This window comes from Pisolithus orientalis (genome assembly GCF_024613125.1).
Source record: "Pisolithus orientalis strain OTSU chromosome Unknown F5J12scaffold_5, whole genome shotgun sequence".
Taxonomy (NCBI): Eukaryota; Fungi; Basidiomycota; class Agaricomycetes; order Boletales; family Pisolithaceae; genus Pisolithus; species Pisolithus orientalis.
Genome location: NW_026260786.1, coordinates 446,494 through 460,672, shown reverse-complemented (window position 1 = coordinate 460,672; position 14,179 = coordinate 446,494). Strand labels below are relative to the sequence as shown.

Genomic DNA, 14,179 nt, shown 5'->3' with positions numbered 1-14,179 from the left:
CTTGAACTCTTTGTCATCCACCCTAGCCTCCAAGACTCAAGTGCATTCCATGAGGGCACCCATTGATTTGTGTGGAATTATGACTGGCAGAGTTTCTTGAGCTTGTGGTTCTCCAGGTGTGTTCTGCACATTGTCATCTGGAATGGATGGATCATCCAGGAAGTCTGGGCAGGCAGCCAAGGATGCCCCTGTTGCCAAGGTCTTTGGGTTCATTCATAAGCAGAGGTGTTGGCTCAGTACATGGTCAAGGTGTGGGAGTTGCTGATGGGAAGAAGAGTGGTGGACATGGCATGGGCAATGGTGGAAGGTCATGAGAGGGAGTTGGGTCATCTGGCAGAGGTGTTGAAGGGTCAGGAGATGGCTTGGAATTACATGTAGGAGGGGGTCTGTGTGCCAGAATTTGCAGCTTCAAGCCTGTTGGTACTGGAGGTGCAGTCATGGCTGGAGATGCTGTTGCTGGAGGAGGCACATTGGTTGTGGTCACTGTTATGGACTTGGTCTGTTTGTGCAATGGGCCAGCCATCATCCCTCCATTGCCAGAGTTCTTCCACTGTTCCAGGGTTCAGTGTCTTTGTTCCTTGAGTTTCTTTTTAATCATACTCACCTTCCTTCCCACTCTGAGCCCAGCTACACTTTTGTTTTGCCTTCCTGCATCATTTGCACAATTCTCCAGGACACCCTTTGCACTTGGGCCTCACCCTCATGCATGATAAGCATGGCTTGAGGTCCTCTTGAGCAGGTGTGCTAACCCTTGAGGGACCAGGATTAGGTGGATTGTCCCCCTGGTTTCTCTCAAGCTTGTCGACTTTGTTGATGGCCTACAGAGTTTCAGTGGAAGTCAGTAATGATGCATGGAGTTTTCTGGAGTATGGGATGTACCTTTTCCTTACCCTTCCCCTTGCTTGTGCTACCTGAGCCTTTCTCCATTGAACACTCACCCCCCCTTGATGACTCTCCTCCTTCAGTGTCACAGGGCATGCAGTCTTGATGCTTGCCTACACTCCTTGCCACCTGTCATTGTGTACACACTGTAGGTTCATTCACCAGCCTCTCAGCCTCGAGGTGCACCCACTCTTTGACCCTTTCCTGGTAGTCCTTGAAAACATCTTCAACAAGAAACTGCCTTTGACCTTCTGGTTGCCAAAGATCTGTGATCACAATTGCCCCCACAATGAAGAGGTTGTTTTTGAATGCTGACTGCTCAGTCAACTCCTGGAGGCAGTGGCCATCAAGATCAGGCATGGCAATCTCATGGTTGTCCACATATTTCCACCACAAGTAGATGGTAGCCTGTGGAATTTTGCTCAGGTCCCTTGCACTGCACAGCCAGCTGCATACTTACCCACATCAGCATCCCACTTGTCTACCCACTTGTAGATAATTTCCAGCATCTCTTCTGGCTGGGGCACTGCTCTGGTCAACCTTCTGGTGCACTTGAGCACTCCTGTGAGTGATGCCACAGCTTGGGCCTCCATGCTGAATACTGGTCTCATGTCATTGATGGAGTAAGCTTGCATGGTCAAGGGGGAAGGTAGTGGCAATGAGTAGCTGAGAGTGGACTGGACTGGACTGACATGTTTTCTACATGTGGAGTTTTCTCTCACACAAGGCACACTCCTGAACATGAGCCATCGCTATTTACATAACCTGCCAAATCTCCACCATCATTCTGTTGCAAGTCAATGGTCACTGACTGGGGATGGTCAGCATTTGAAGACCCTGGGAGGTGTGGGGAGTGGTACACTCCCTGAGGCTGGAATAGGAGCACTAACATCCAATTCCATACTTACTAAGGTTGACCCCTATCAGAGTTCCCTGTCTGTCACCTCCAGAATTGTTCTGCAGCCTCATACTATCTGCTTCATGCCCTGCCTTACCTGCTCAGACCTGTCAGAGTTCCCCCTGTCCATCAGTAACACCCATCAGTTGTCAATCCAGAATTCTGCAGTTGTGTTGCCTCAGCCACTGCCTTGCCATGTTGTCAGTCAGTCCTGTCAGATGACACTAAAAACTCCAGCTGGACTAATTTTCCATGAACCCTTCTCCATATGTCATATGCCCCTTTTCTCCCATGCTGGTGCTTCACCTTTGCACTTCACCTTTCATATCTTACTATGTGGTACACTGTACAGTGGCTCACAAAATTGTCCCAATGTTTGCATGTTTTTCATGAATCATTGTGTAGTGAGTGAAATATCATTATTGAATCCAAGGTGTTGGTGGATGGATCAAAGCAGCTTGTCATGGCTCTCTGATGAGCCATATTACATAATATTTGAATAGGAACTGATGTCAGAATACCCAAATGAAAATGAGAGCTCATTGGGACAATTATGTAACTTTGTGATATACTGGGGATGTAGTCCTTGGGAACACATATGAAACATGGTGAGATGCTCACCAATGCTTATGTAATGTATCACATGGTCTACTGAATGATTTGTCAACAAATAGACAATGTCAAACAGTGATTTTGCACCACCAAGTCCCCTTGCTGTAACACAAGTCAAGAAATCACCATTCTGGCTCATCAGGGACATTCTCTCAGGGCAACCTCAGCAAACACTGGTATACAGTATAGCATAATCAATATAAATTGCTATCAGCACCATTGGTCTCTTCAGAAACCTGCTGGCAGTCATCTCCCACACTGTTTCCCCACCAATGCCCCATGTGTCCTGGAACTATTCAGCACTGTGAGAGCTGAGAATGATGTGGAGGTCCAATCTGGCACTCATCCTATCATAAGGTCTCATTCAGGTTGATTTCCAGCCACTGCACTGGAATAGGCCACTTTCTATTCTGGCCTCCCAGGATGTAATTATTGATGGTCTCTTGTCTTGCAGTCATCACATGTGTCAGCCACATTGCTAAGTCATAACATTTGCACCCAATCCAACACTACTCTGAATCACCATGGATGTCAGGACCACTAATCTATCCTACCTCTCTATGATAATCCAATACATCAGTGTCCAATTTAGACAGTTTGCATATGCTTTGCAACAGGCCAACAACCCAAGTGATTGAACACCAGATGACTGGTATCAGCAGGATCAGGTGGAAATAGTGAGTTTGTCAAAATGGATGCTGGTTTGCTGTGTCATGGCCTTGTCTGCAGCATATATTGAAGCAGGTCCTGGCTACCTGCAATTCCTATGGGACAATCATGAAGGTCCCATATATTGCTGGTGAGCTGCTTTGGTGGTTGGCCATACACAATATGGGAGAGACTGCCCTGATGGCACATGTCATGGAGATGGATGTCCTGCAGGTTAAAATTGGAGAGGTGAAATGAATGATCCACACTAGTCCTATGCCCCATACCTGGTGGATGAGGGACCCTACCCACCTGGATGGGTATGATCATTGGTCATTGGAGGAAGTTTTGCAGGAGGCCAAGGAATTCTTTGTTGGGGTTGAGGTGCATGGTGGGATTTTTTTTTGATCATTCCATTGAATCCATGCATACCATAGGAAAGAACAGAGAGTATTCCACTGCTGTGTGACATGGACCAAATCCCATCAGAGACTATCAGCTGGTTGATTGAAAGCTGTGATGAGATGATCCATGGGGAGGAGGTGGAGATTTGCCAGCTCCATGGTGTGATGGAATTCTGCAGTGAATGAATCACCCTTTTTGACAGGTGTGGACAAATACAGGAGCAGCTTGAGGACTTCTGGGTCAATTCAGTTACTCAGCCAGGAGCCAGCAATAAGTAGGGTGCTGTCTTCTTTACACATCTGATTAGAATCTTGATATGTAATTCCCCTGGTTTAATATTATCTAGAGATGTATACACATTACTCATTTAATTCAAATCTTGAAATACATCCTAGTGTTCCAGCTAAATCCCAATACATTTGGGACTGCCTAGCCATAGAGCATGTGAAACTGGTATTGCCCTATAGCACCATAGGTCACCTTACATTTGGAAGCCCTAATAAGGGCAGCCTGTAGTGCCATGGGTGGCTTTACATCAGAGAGTCCTAATAAAGGACCTCCTAAAGCCATCAATGGAGCACAATGTTTCCAATGTTAGTCTGTCATCAGGCTCTGCTGATCACAAGTGATTTATAGCAACAACATTGATCCTGATTCATCAATAGCTCCATAAAGCAACATTGGTTGCTCTATATCAGTCTAGGGGCAGATGCCACTTTTCCTGATGTACTGTATCTTATATCATATCATCATATATTCATATATTTAAGGGAGGAAGCAAATGATCACTAATAGTTGATGAGTATTTCATGCATTTCACTAATTTTGCTAAGTAGTATAAAACTTCCACTTTTGAACAACAAAACCATGTGGCAATGTGGTAATTTTTTCTCTTGGCTGTCAAATCTCATCTTTGCTTGACTAACAAAAGTGTAGCATTGCATTGTGTAGTAAACTGCCTAACAAGTGTATGGTGGTGTCCGCTTTTTTGACTATCAAGTGACTACCAAAAGTGAAGTACTTTGGTAGGATTCTGTGTCATGGGGCACAGCCACTAAGCCTTACAAGTCCACAAAATGCCCAAGAGTGCACAATTGTGGACAGTAGGACTCATGCCTGTTGCACAAGGGGGCAAAGTCATCCAAACAAAGGGTTTTTCCTACTGTTGGGGAAGGCAAACTTGAGACAATTAGTACACAATACACAATTGAGATACAGGCTGCTACACTACATAATTTGAGTGTAAATCCCTCTCCTGCAGCCCTGTCATCAGCTTGCTTGAGTGGGCAATACAAGAGAGGAGAGCTTATTGGCAGAGGATGAGAGAAAGGGCAAGAGCCAGCTGAGCACTTGCCTTTAGTTATTCAGATGGAGCATTGAGTAACAAGATTTGAAGATAGTAGTTCTTAGTAGAGCAGGGCTCAATATTAGAGAAGAACTGTGTAGTTCAAACTAAGGGTCTATGGCAGTGACACCTTGCAGCTATATATACATGAGGGATGGTGCACAGACTATGTGACACCACTTTGGTCACATGATAGGTAATCATGTGACCCATCACTGCCCTGGTCCCATGACATGAAGTCACATGACAGCCCCTACACTAGGAAATATGGGTATAGTCACACTAGGAAGCCTACTAAGCATCTATAGGTGTTGTGTTCTGGGCAGGTTCATGATCATCCTGACTTGCTATATCACTGTTGTCAACATCCATAGCCCCACTTTTGCCCTTGCTTTTAGGTTTGTGTTCCACATGGTGACCAGGATGACATGGGGGAAACCCATCCTCAGCATTGGAACTGGAGTCTTCAGCTGGTGGCAAAGATGGAGGAAGTGATGATTCAGAACCATCCTCATCTACTATGAGCACATCAATATTGGAGGAGAATACATTGAAGGGCGACAAAAGACACATCAAAGGATAACAAAGTGTCTAGAAAAAAAAGTGAAAATGACACAGGACACTTGGTGACTCTCATGAGGATCCAAAGTGCCTAGCTTTAGACCATTGGGCACCAAACCCACAGTCAGATGAGAGAAGCAGGGGGCACCAAACCACAGAGTCAAGGATATAACAACACAACATCTACAGAACTGTGAGAGAATGAGAAAAATATTCAAAAAAAAATGAACCTTCATCATCTGGAAGTTGACTAGCCCCATCATCAGGACGTTGACTGCCCTCATCAGCTTGAATGTTGACCTCAACCTCCTCAGCCTCAGCCTCACCAGCATCCTCCTCCATTGGAGTGCCCTCAACCTGGTCTTCCTGCAAGATCAGGGTAGTGGAATTTTGGGAGGACACAGAGACACTAGGAGTGAGTGATCTCCTCCTGTCATGGAGACTGAACATATGTTCTTCCCATCCTTCAGGTGGTTGCACCATGTGCTGGGGCTTGGGCTTGTCTTTTTTGATCTGTGAAGGCAGGGGTCAGATGGGATTGACAGTGACAAGATAACTTACCTCCAGTGGAGGGGCCATCTTGGTGGTGGGGATTTTGTGGTTTCAAAGAACCTGGGTGTGCAAATCCATAGTGTTGTCCACAACTTGGTCAACACCTTTTGGTGCATGAGGCATGTCAAGAATGATGGGGGAGGAGGGGAAAAGTGGTCAGATGAGGTATTTAAGTAAAGTCATGCCTTACCTGACATAAAAAAACCCATGGAGTTATTTGGTAAAATGGCAGGTTGTTGGGATGGAATAATGACACTTGCAGTTATTACATGAGTAGTGAGTGGAACAAAAGGAAAATATCAGAAAAGAAGATTGGTGTCATGCTGTATCATGATAAATACCGGGTGGAACGAACCATAAGGAGTATACAACAACCAATACAGAAAGAGTACATACCACTTTGTAATAACATACTCATGCAATGGTAGTGAGCAGAATGGAAGATGTAATAATGAAAACAGAGGAAATACATTGCTAATAAGCAGAGACTCAAACCCCTGAAGGCCCAAAACAGAGGGAATATGTACCACTTGGTAATGGAATACATGTGCAATGGTGGTAAATGGAGAGCCTCAGAAGATGAGCTCTGTTCATGTGAGTTTCATGCATGCAATTGACAACAAAACATTGGTAAATGCCAGAACAGCAAGAGAACAGTAAGGAAGATGCAACAACCAAGACAGAGGGAATACATACCACTTAGTAATATGATACATGTGTGATGACAGTGAACAGAAAGGCTCAGACGATGCCATGACTCTGTTCCTGAGGGTCTCATAGATGCAATTGACAAGAACCTTCAAAGGCTCCAAACCCCCAAGGGTGCCAAGCCCTCAACTCTTGTGGACAACTGTGCCAAATGGTCAGGGTGAGAACAGATGGAGGTCAGTAACAACACATCCATGAACAGATCCCAATCTTGAAACCTTTGTATTTGCAATATCTCCACTTACCTGCACCAGGTGGAAAATCCATTAGTAGTCATGTTGTTGGTTACACTTGAGCCAAATTAAGAATTAAAATTAAAAAGCAAAGCTTTATACAAAACAGGTATGTTTACAGGGTCACTGTGAAAAATACTCTGGTTGAAGTATGCCAACACTCATCCACCAGGGATGGATCCCTTGGTTCCATGTCTGGATGTCCACAGACAAGAACAGTGGTGGAGTCAGGGGTGTCAGTGGATGTTAGATGGATTGATATGGGGGGAGTGGGGACCTCCAGTCCAATGGGGGAAAAGGGGAGGAAAGGGACCACAGCAGTGCCCTCCTGACAGGATGATGACATTGAGGGAGCTGAACTTGACAGAAATGATGGTGCCATGGGAGATGATTACTGTCAAGGAACAAAAATCTTGGAAAATTGCCCACCTTCATGCTGGGATCTCAAAAGTAGGATGTTGGCAAGGGTTGCAGCATCGACTGCACTCAGTTCAAGATGCAAAACAATAGTGATTAGAGTGCCTGCATAACCCTTGAATGTTGGCTATCAGACAGTGGTTAGAAAATCACACACTTAGGTTGATGGCACTTGTGCTTTGCCCATTATTGAGTGAGGGTGGCTGGCACATAGTGAGATGAGGATTGGAAGGGAGAGGGAGAAAAACACAGACAATATTGTAAGTCAATAGGCAGATCTCCAACAGAAGGTTCTTCTTCCCCATTTGTTAGCATCCATGGAATAACATGTAGGATCTGCCTTGGTGAATCCTGCATGCACAGTCTGTAGAGATGTCATAATTACACTCTTGTTAAACAGATCATTATGTGCCCCAGGTAAAGAATATAACTAACAGAATAGATGCAAAGGCTAAACACTTACTTGTTTGCAGCTCACTATGACAGAAGTGGAGACAATGCTAGGAAGGACAGGAAGACTTAATTAGCATCCCTACACAGGAGTAATTGGGGATCAGGAACTGAGGAGACAAGTGAGCCTCAAACTCACTGGCTTGTAAAATGAATGGAATATCCTTGGGAAATGAAAAGGTAGAGTTTAGGGTATATCCATACCAAGATGACTTTCAAAGGCTCCAAGCCTTTGAGAGCTGCCTTGGGCACCAAGCCCCTGGCACTTGGCGGGGGACACACCAAACATCCCCCTGGTGTAATAGATGTCAAAGAGAACATACCATTGACCATGAAAGTAAGAAAGTGAAGAAGAGAAACCTGATTAGCATCTCCACACAAAGGCAGTTGGAGCTCAGCAAAGGAAGGGAGATGCAAGCCTCAAACTCACCAGTGGGCAAATTGAAAAGACTCTAGTATCAGAAGGAGAAGATGGAACTTGGGGTAGCCATGGCAAACCATCGGCCTTAATAGATAATGGAGAGAATGCTGTGTTAACCAGGAAAGTAAGAAAGCGAGTAAGAGAAACCTGATTAGTGTCCCTATACAAAGACAATCAGAGATTGGCAAAGGAAGGGGGAGATGCACACCTTGAACTCACCAGCAGGAAAAGTGAAGGAGCCTTGTCTCAGATGGACAAGGCAGAGCTGGGGATAGCCACAGAAAACCATCAGCTTTAATAGATGATGGAGAGAACACTGCCTTAAGCAGGAAAGTAAGAAAGTGAGCAAGAGAAACCCAATTGGCATCCCTATACAAAGATAATTGGAAATCAGCCAAGGAAGGGAGATGCAAACCTTGAACTCACCAATGGGCAAAGTGAACAGAGTCTTGTCTGAGAAGGAGAAGGCAGAGATGGGGGCAGCCAAGGACAAATGTCAACCTTAACAGATGACAGAGAGAATGTAGCATTGATCAGGAAGTTTGAGAAAGTGAAGAGAAACTTGATTAACATCTTGGGGAGACACAAGCCTCAAACTCACCAGCAGGTAACATGAACAGGTGAGTCTCATTTGGGAAGTAAAAGATGGACTCCAGGGTAGCCAAGGAAAGCTGGCAGTCTTCAATGCCCTGAGTTGTGCTACACAAAGTAGTGCCTCCATGAGATGGAGTCTCATCCACATGACCAACAGCCAATCCATACCAAGATGACTCTTGAAGGCTTCAAGCCTTCAAGAGCTGTCAAGGGCACCAAGCATTCCCCTGGCAGAGGATTGACAGCAAGAGTGGAGAGTGGAGAGTAGAGAAGGGAAACAAGTGTGCAAATATGTCAACATTGTGTATGTTTGGTTACTAAGTACACACCTATGACAATTAATTTGTTGGTATTTCCTCTGGGATCTGGTTTGAATTGAATGCAGGGGCATTACAACATATGTTATATATTAGGTTCAGGCACCAATGAGCCTGCCCCACATGCATGAACCTGACTGCATACAGGCAGCATCATAACATTGCCATGGCACTGCCACCACCAAATAGTCCACATGCACTGCCAGCAAATTTCTCATGCTAAGTCAGCTCTGACTTAATGCAGTAATGATCACATGCTCACTGCACTTGTTGCACTTCTTTTGCAAGCCCTTCAAATGATCCACACATCTTAATCCACAACTGCCTTCACACTACTGTCTAAGGTGAGTTCTTCTTTCTTCTTCTTTCTTTTTATCAATTCATGTCATGGAGAGGAATGTTTGGCACATTCTTCTGCCAGGATTCAAAGGGTTTGGTGCCCTTTGAGCACTGAGATAGGTTTGGTGCCTATCTCAGTAAACTTGGTGTGCTCATGGTACCAGTCATGTGGATGAGACTCCATTTCATGGAGGCACTACCTTGCATAGCACAACTCAGGGCATTGAAGACTGTGTGCCTGGCATCTGTGCATGAAATCTTCATTGGGTGCAAGGTTCTATATACCATGTAGGTGTGTGATCCACTTGTTTTCTCATTTATCTCCTCCTTGATGGTCTCACAGATACCAGCAATGCTAGTGTTGTCAGAGGAACATTGGATGATGTGACTCCATGTCATGGCTGGTACTCTGACTCAGTGCCAGGGTGTGCTTCAACAATTCTACTATAGCCATATTGCTTTATTTATCTCCTCCCCCCTTCAAATGCCTCTTATCTCCTGGGTATGTTTTTATTGACCCTGTAGTGGAATCTGTAGTAAGATGCTACATATTTCAGTTCTTATTTCATTTATAGGATTGATATGCCTCAAGAATGCACTCAACAGGTCATGGCAGCAACCCAACTGGGTGATGGTGTGCTCTATTATTTAACCTAATGTGGCTCATAACCAATGCATTCTCTTTCAGGGAATTATGGTGCCTTCGATGCATGCATTCTTGTGAAATATAATGACCACTGGATCACCTCTCCTAATGCTGACTTCATTCCCAAACCATTTCTCTTCAAGGGGAGGACAATCACGCTCTGCTCTGATGGCTGATTTGGCCACATCAACTGTTTCCAGTGGCCTCAACTATATGCCGAGCATTATATGTGGGCCAGATGTATCCCTTGACATGCAGTCTATCAGGACAACCTGACATGGTCTTGGATGTGGTGGAACATCAGGAATGTGCTGGAAGACTTTGCCTTGGAGAGAGGATCAGCGTTCAGGGTTGGTAGGGTTCATCCAGACAAGTGGAAGCATCTGGAAATCATGTATAAGCGACTAGAAGAGTGGGCAAAGAACTGGCCACCAAAGAACCCTGACAATGAGGGACCTCTCCAGGTGCACATATGGATTAGGCAATGTCAAAGGTCTCTCATGCATCTGAAGGTATGATATCTCATTGTCTGATATTTCAATAGTTGACAATTCCATAGCAACTCCCATTCACCTTCCATGATATGGTGGTCCTAGTCATGCTCTTCCAATGTCTTTGTATGGATATTTACACTATGGTAGACTCCCTTGAGATAAAAATTACCCCCCCTTCTGGCCCATTTTTTAATGCAAAACAGTGTTGGATAGGTGCATTTACCACAGATCCTGATGTCTGCAAGCAACTCTTTGAAGCACACATCCCTGTATGGCTAGTCTGGAAGCTGGAGTTAGTGCCAAAGGATATGAAGATACATTGTGAGGTCAACATTACATGCCCAGAGGGCATTATCACTACCCCAGATGAGTTTGAGGTCAGCCAAATGCTCAAGTGGAATGCTAGGTGGTATTACCCTGGTGATCCTATGCATGTCCACACCCACAAAGCTCCAGTAGTGGGTCTTGAGCAATTTGTGGTGCCTTGGCCAGACCCAATTCCTGCAGTGTCAACTTCCACAACCTCTGGCTCAGTGGCCTTGAATACTGTGAGTTCCAGCATGCCTGGCTCCACCTCAGGAGTTGTCAGAATGGATAGGGCTAAACATTGCAGTGGTCCTTGTGGGTGTTTCATTACTGATCAAGATCTTTACACTTACAACCATCTGCTCAGATAATTCTGCAGGTTCAAAGAAGGCCAAGACTTCCACTGCTCCAAATGTCAACTTGCCACAGGATTTTGATGATCCTGCCTTGCCCACTCACATTTACTCATGGAATGCTGCACTTACTGACATCAACAAGGACCCCAAGAGAATTCATGCCAGTGTGCCCAAAATCACATATTTTTTCCCTCACCCCATGCTATTTATGAGAGGTGAGTCCTCAGAGTGGAGGCAGAGGTACCTCCGGAATTGGTTGGTGGCCTGAGCAGGTTAGATCACACAACTCACTGCTTCGGATGCATCCCCTGTCATTCCCCATTTGTGGCATGATCATCTTAACACAATTCCTGACTGCATTTTGATCAGTTTTTTTGGGAACCAAATACATGAAGCTGCTGATATCTTTGGTCCAGAGTTCATGAAGGTTCAGCATGATGTACCGAGTCATGTGCAGTTCTGTGACATTATGATTGATCTCACAGACCTCACTACCATCAACTCAGCAATGAAGGGCAAGATTCTCTGGGACCTGTATGAACACAGTTTCTGCTTCAAGCTGGTCACCCTGGACCATCTGCTGGTGCCCACCCTCTGGTTGAGTGTGGAATCTGAGTGGCTGGACCAAGTCTGTCAGGTAAGTTTCTGCCTTGCACCTCAAAAGAATCCATTTACTAAACTTTTATGCAGATCTTCCCAGGAGATTCAGAGCTTACCATGTTCACTGAACCCTTCCCAGTTAAGGATCAAGGTCTGGCCTCACTAGAACTCCAAACAAAGCTGGAATATGTTGAGAGGTTCCAGATGTTGCTTGCTTCATGGCCAGGGTTTCCACCAGATTTGGGAACCTCACTTCCATTGTCCACCTCACTGGCACATGTTTGGGCAGTGGAAAAATGGCTTGCATTATTTTATGTGCAGTCATTCTTTGATAACTTCAGTCATTTGCCTATTGTCCTCCATCTTATTCCAAAAAATCCTTGCAGTATTTATGGCTTGGGCAATAACTGCTTAATCCCATCACCATCTGCATTATCATCTGCATCGTCATCTGCACTTCCCCCCTGTCCCCCACAAGCATAATTACATGGCTATGTACTTGTAGTTACCATAAAATCTGCATCATTTTCACCCCTTGTCTGTGTCATTGTTCTTGCCTATTGTGTATCAAAAGGTCAGCTTTTGTCTATCACTGCCAGCTAACTGGATGTGCTTGTGGTGGCTTGGTGCTGATGACCAGCAGACTAGAATTAGGTGTTCTGGTCACAGTCCTCCAACTTGGTGTTGTTGGATTGTTGTCTCTCCCTGGCTAGAGAACTGATCAACATTCCAGATGTCATTTCATCACCCAAGGAAGTTTTTGAATCACTGTTCCTCAATTCCTGTGACCTCCGACTTGCATTCCTCTGGGAGTCATCCTCCCCCTGTACCAGTCTCTGACTTGCATTCCTCTGGGGGTCAAGCAGTACTTGTTGACCATGACTGGGTTGAGCTGCTGTGCTGCACACCAGGCACAGCCAATTTTTACCTTCCCATTGAATGTCTGGTCACTTTGCCTGGGCACTGCAGTTTCATGCAGCCACCTCAGGGGACTTCAGCCCTCCACACTGCTTCTGCTACAAACTCCCCTCCCCTCATGGGAGCTTGCCTCCCATCTGAGGATGAGCTCACCCCTGCCCATTTGGATTGTCTAACAGAGGGGCTACATGTCAGTCACAATGACTTTTTTGTCCCACCATCCTCACCATCCTGCAATGCTCACAAGAAAATGAGACAATGGCAGTAGTGGTCATCTGAAACCATCCCCTCACTTATTGAGCCCTATCTTGCATATTGATGGCTCTCTAGAAATTTCCAGCACTGCATTGACTATGAGCAACCAGAGTGTAGTTGTGTTTCTTGATGGTTGAAGGTTCTTTGTGTTAGTTTCAATGGTAAGATTTTATTGCATGTGTTCCTCTCTACTTAGACATATGTCTTGTGCCAGGTCTGAAAATGGTTGATCTTGCCATCTGTCCATGTGCACCAGTGGCACTTCAGCTCCTGCAGATGGGGTACTTTCCATCTGCACCACTGGGGCCAACCCTTGCTGTCAGTTTACAGCTTCTGAGTCTGGTCAGGCAGGTCTTTATGTGCATGCCCCCAAACATTTCTGCATGGTGCAAGTCCCTTGAAGCATATCTTGCTAGCATGGGCTACAAGGTAGACACAAAGGTTTGTGTCTGAATTCTGTCCCAATGATTATATTATCTGTATCCACTGCTTTCATTTATGTTGTGATTATGAGACTACAGTTTTGTGTATGTCTAACCTATTGGGACTTTGTTGTTTGTGTCTAATGAATGATTGCACTGTGGTTGTATGAATGTGCACATGTCTGCAGATCTGATCTTGTGCTGTGTTTATCAAGTCAATGCATGCTTTTAACCATTTCCATCCATATCTATTAATGATGTGTGCTAATGATACTTACAGGAAGGTATATGTCGAAGGTTTAGTAATGCATACCACTGGTATTGCATCCTGGAAATCTCAGTTGATGAATATGTTCAACAACACCTGGAAAGTGCTGCAACCCCACCAGCTGACATCCTCCCTGCAGTTCCATCATCCTCTCACCACCCTCCAGATGTCTCAAGTTCAAGGATATGACCTTTGGAATACCTACAAAAGTGTTGTCCATTGTGCTTTGGTAGTTGCAACTGGAAAAATAATAATAGGTATGTTTCTTGGTGCACATACATAATCCTATGTTACTAAGTAGTCTTGGGTCCTAGCTCCTCTGATCCTGATGCAATTGTTTGCATTGATGCTTGCTTTACCCAGAAACATAGAAGAAGTCAACAGGATGATCCAGTAAACCCTACAGGTTCAGTTTTTCTGTCACAAGATGTTACACTTCCGTCAAGGGTCCTTCCTTTTTCGACTTTTGGCGGTCACGTGCATCACGTGCCTTGTCACGTCGCTGATACTCGTCGTCGTTCTAGGGGTATAT

General features: G+C 45.0%; 5 protein-coding genes across 5 annotated transcripts; 3 read left to right on the top strand and 2 right to left on the bottom strand.

The window, feature by feature from the left end:
- Nucleotides 1–244: 244 nt before the first annotated feature.
- F5J12DRAFT_889556 (uncharacterized protein) lies at nucleotides 245–1,517 on the bottom strand (the record flags this gene model as incomplete). The annotated part of the gene is made up of 5 exons (XM_051747341.1): nucleotides 245–550; nucleotides 605–679; nucleotides 750–818; nucleotides 1,045–1,290; nucleotides 1,347–1,517. 5 exons carry the CDS (start codon nucleotides 1,515–1,517, stop codon nucleotides 245–247), a joined length of 867 nt encoding a protein of 288 aa, XP_051602986.1.
- Nucleotides 1,518–2,916: 1,399 nt separating this feature from the next.
- F5J12DRAFT_780509 (uncharacterized protein) lies at nucleotides 2,917–3,748 on the top strand (the record flags this gene model as incomplete). The annotated part of the gene is made up of 6 exons (XM_051742484.1): nucleotides 2,917–3,022; nucleotides 3,055–3,069; nucleotides 3,122–3,191; nucleotides 3,313–3,424; nucleotides 3,478–3,604; nucleotides 3,648–3,748. 6 exons carry the CDS (start codon nucleotides 2,917–2,919, stop codon nucleotides 3,746–3,748), a joined length of 531 nt encoding a protein of 176 aa, XP_051602985.1.
- Nucleotides 3,749–5,084: 1,336 nt separating this feature from the next.
- Nucleotides 5,085–5,930, bottom strand: F5J12DRAFT_780508 (uncharacterized protein; the record flags this gene model as incomplete). The annotated part of the gene is made up of 3 exons (XM_051742483.1): nucleotides 5,085–5,308; nucleotides 5,582–5,864; nucleotides 5,913–5,930. The coding sequence occupies 3 exons, from the start codon at nucleotides 5,928–5,930 to the stop codon at nucleotides 5,085–5,087; spliced, it is 525 nt and encodes a 174-aa protein (XP_051602984.1).
- Nucleotides 5,931–10,315: 4,385 nt separating this feature from the next.
- Nucleotides 10,316–12,267, top strand: F5J12DRAFT_780506 (uncharacterized protein; the record flags this gene model as incomplete). The annotated part of the gene is made up of 6 exons (XM_051742482.1): nucleotides 10,316–10,540; nucleotides 10,588–10,639; nucleotides 10,736–11,070; nucleotides 11,102–11,439; nucleotides 11,554–11,821; nucleotides 11,875–12,267. 6 exons carry the CDS (start codon nucleotides 10,316–10,318, stop codon nucleotides 12,265–12,267), a joined length of 1,611 nt encoding a protein of 536 aa, XP_051602983.1.
- A 909-nt stretch (nucleotides 12,268–13,176) lies between these two features.
- On the top strand, nucleotides 13,177–13,836 carry F5J12DRAFT_715399 (uncharacterized protein; the record flags this gene model as incomplete). Its single annotated transcript, XM_051740950.1, has 2 exons — nucleotides 13,177–13,398; nucleotides 13,660–13,836. Coding segments are annotated over 2 exons (399 nt in total), but the record flags the coding sequence as incomplete, so codon positions are not given.
- Between the last annotated feature and the right edge of the window lie 343 nt (nucleotides 13,837–14,179).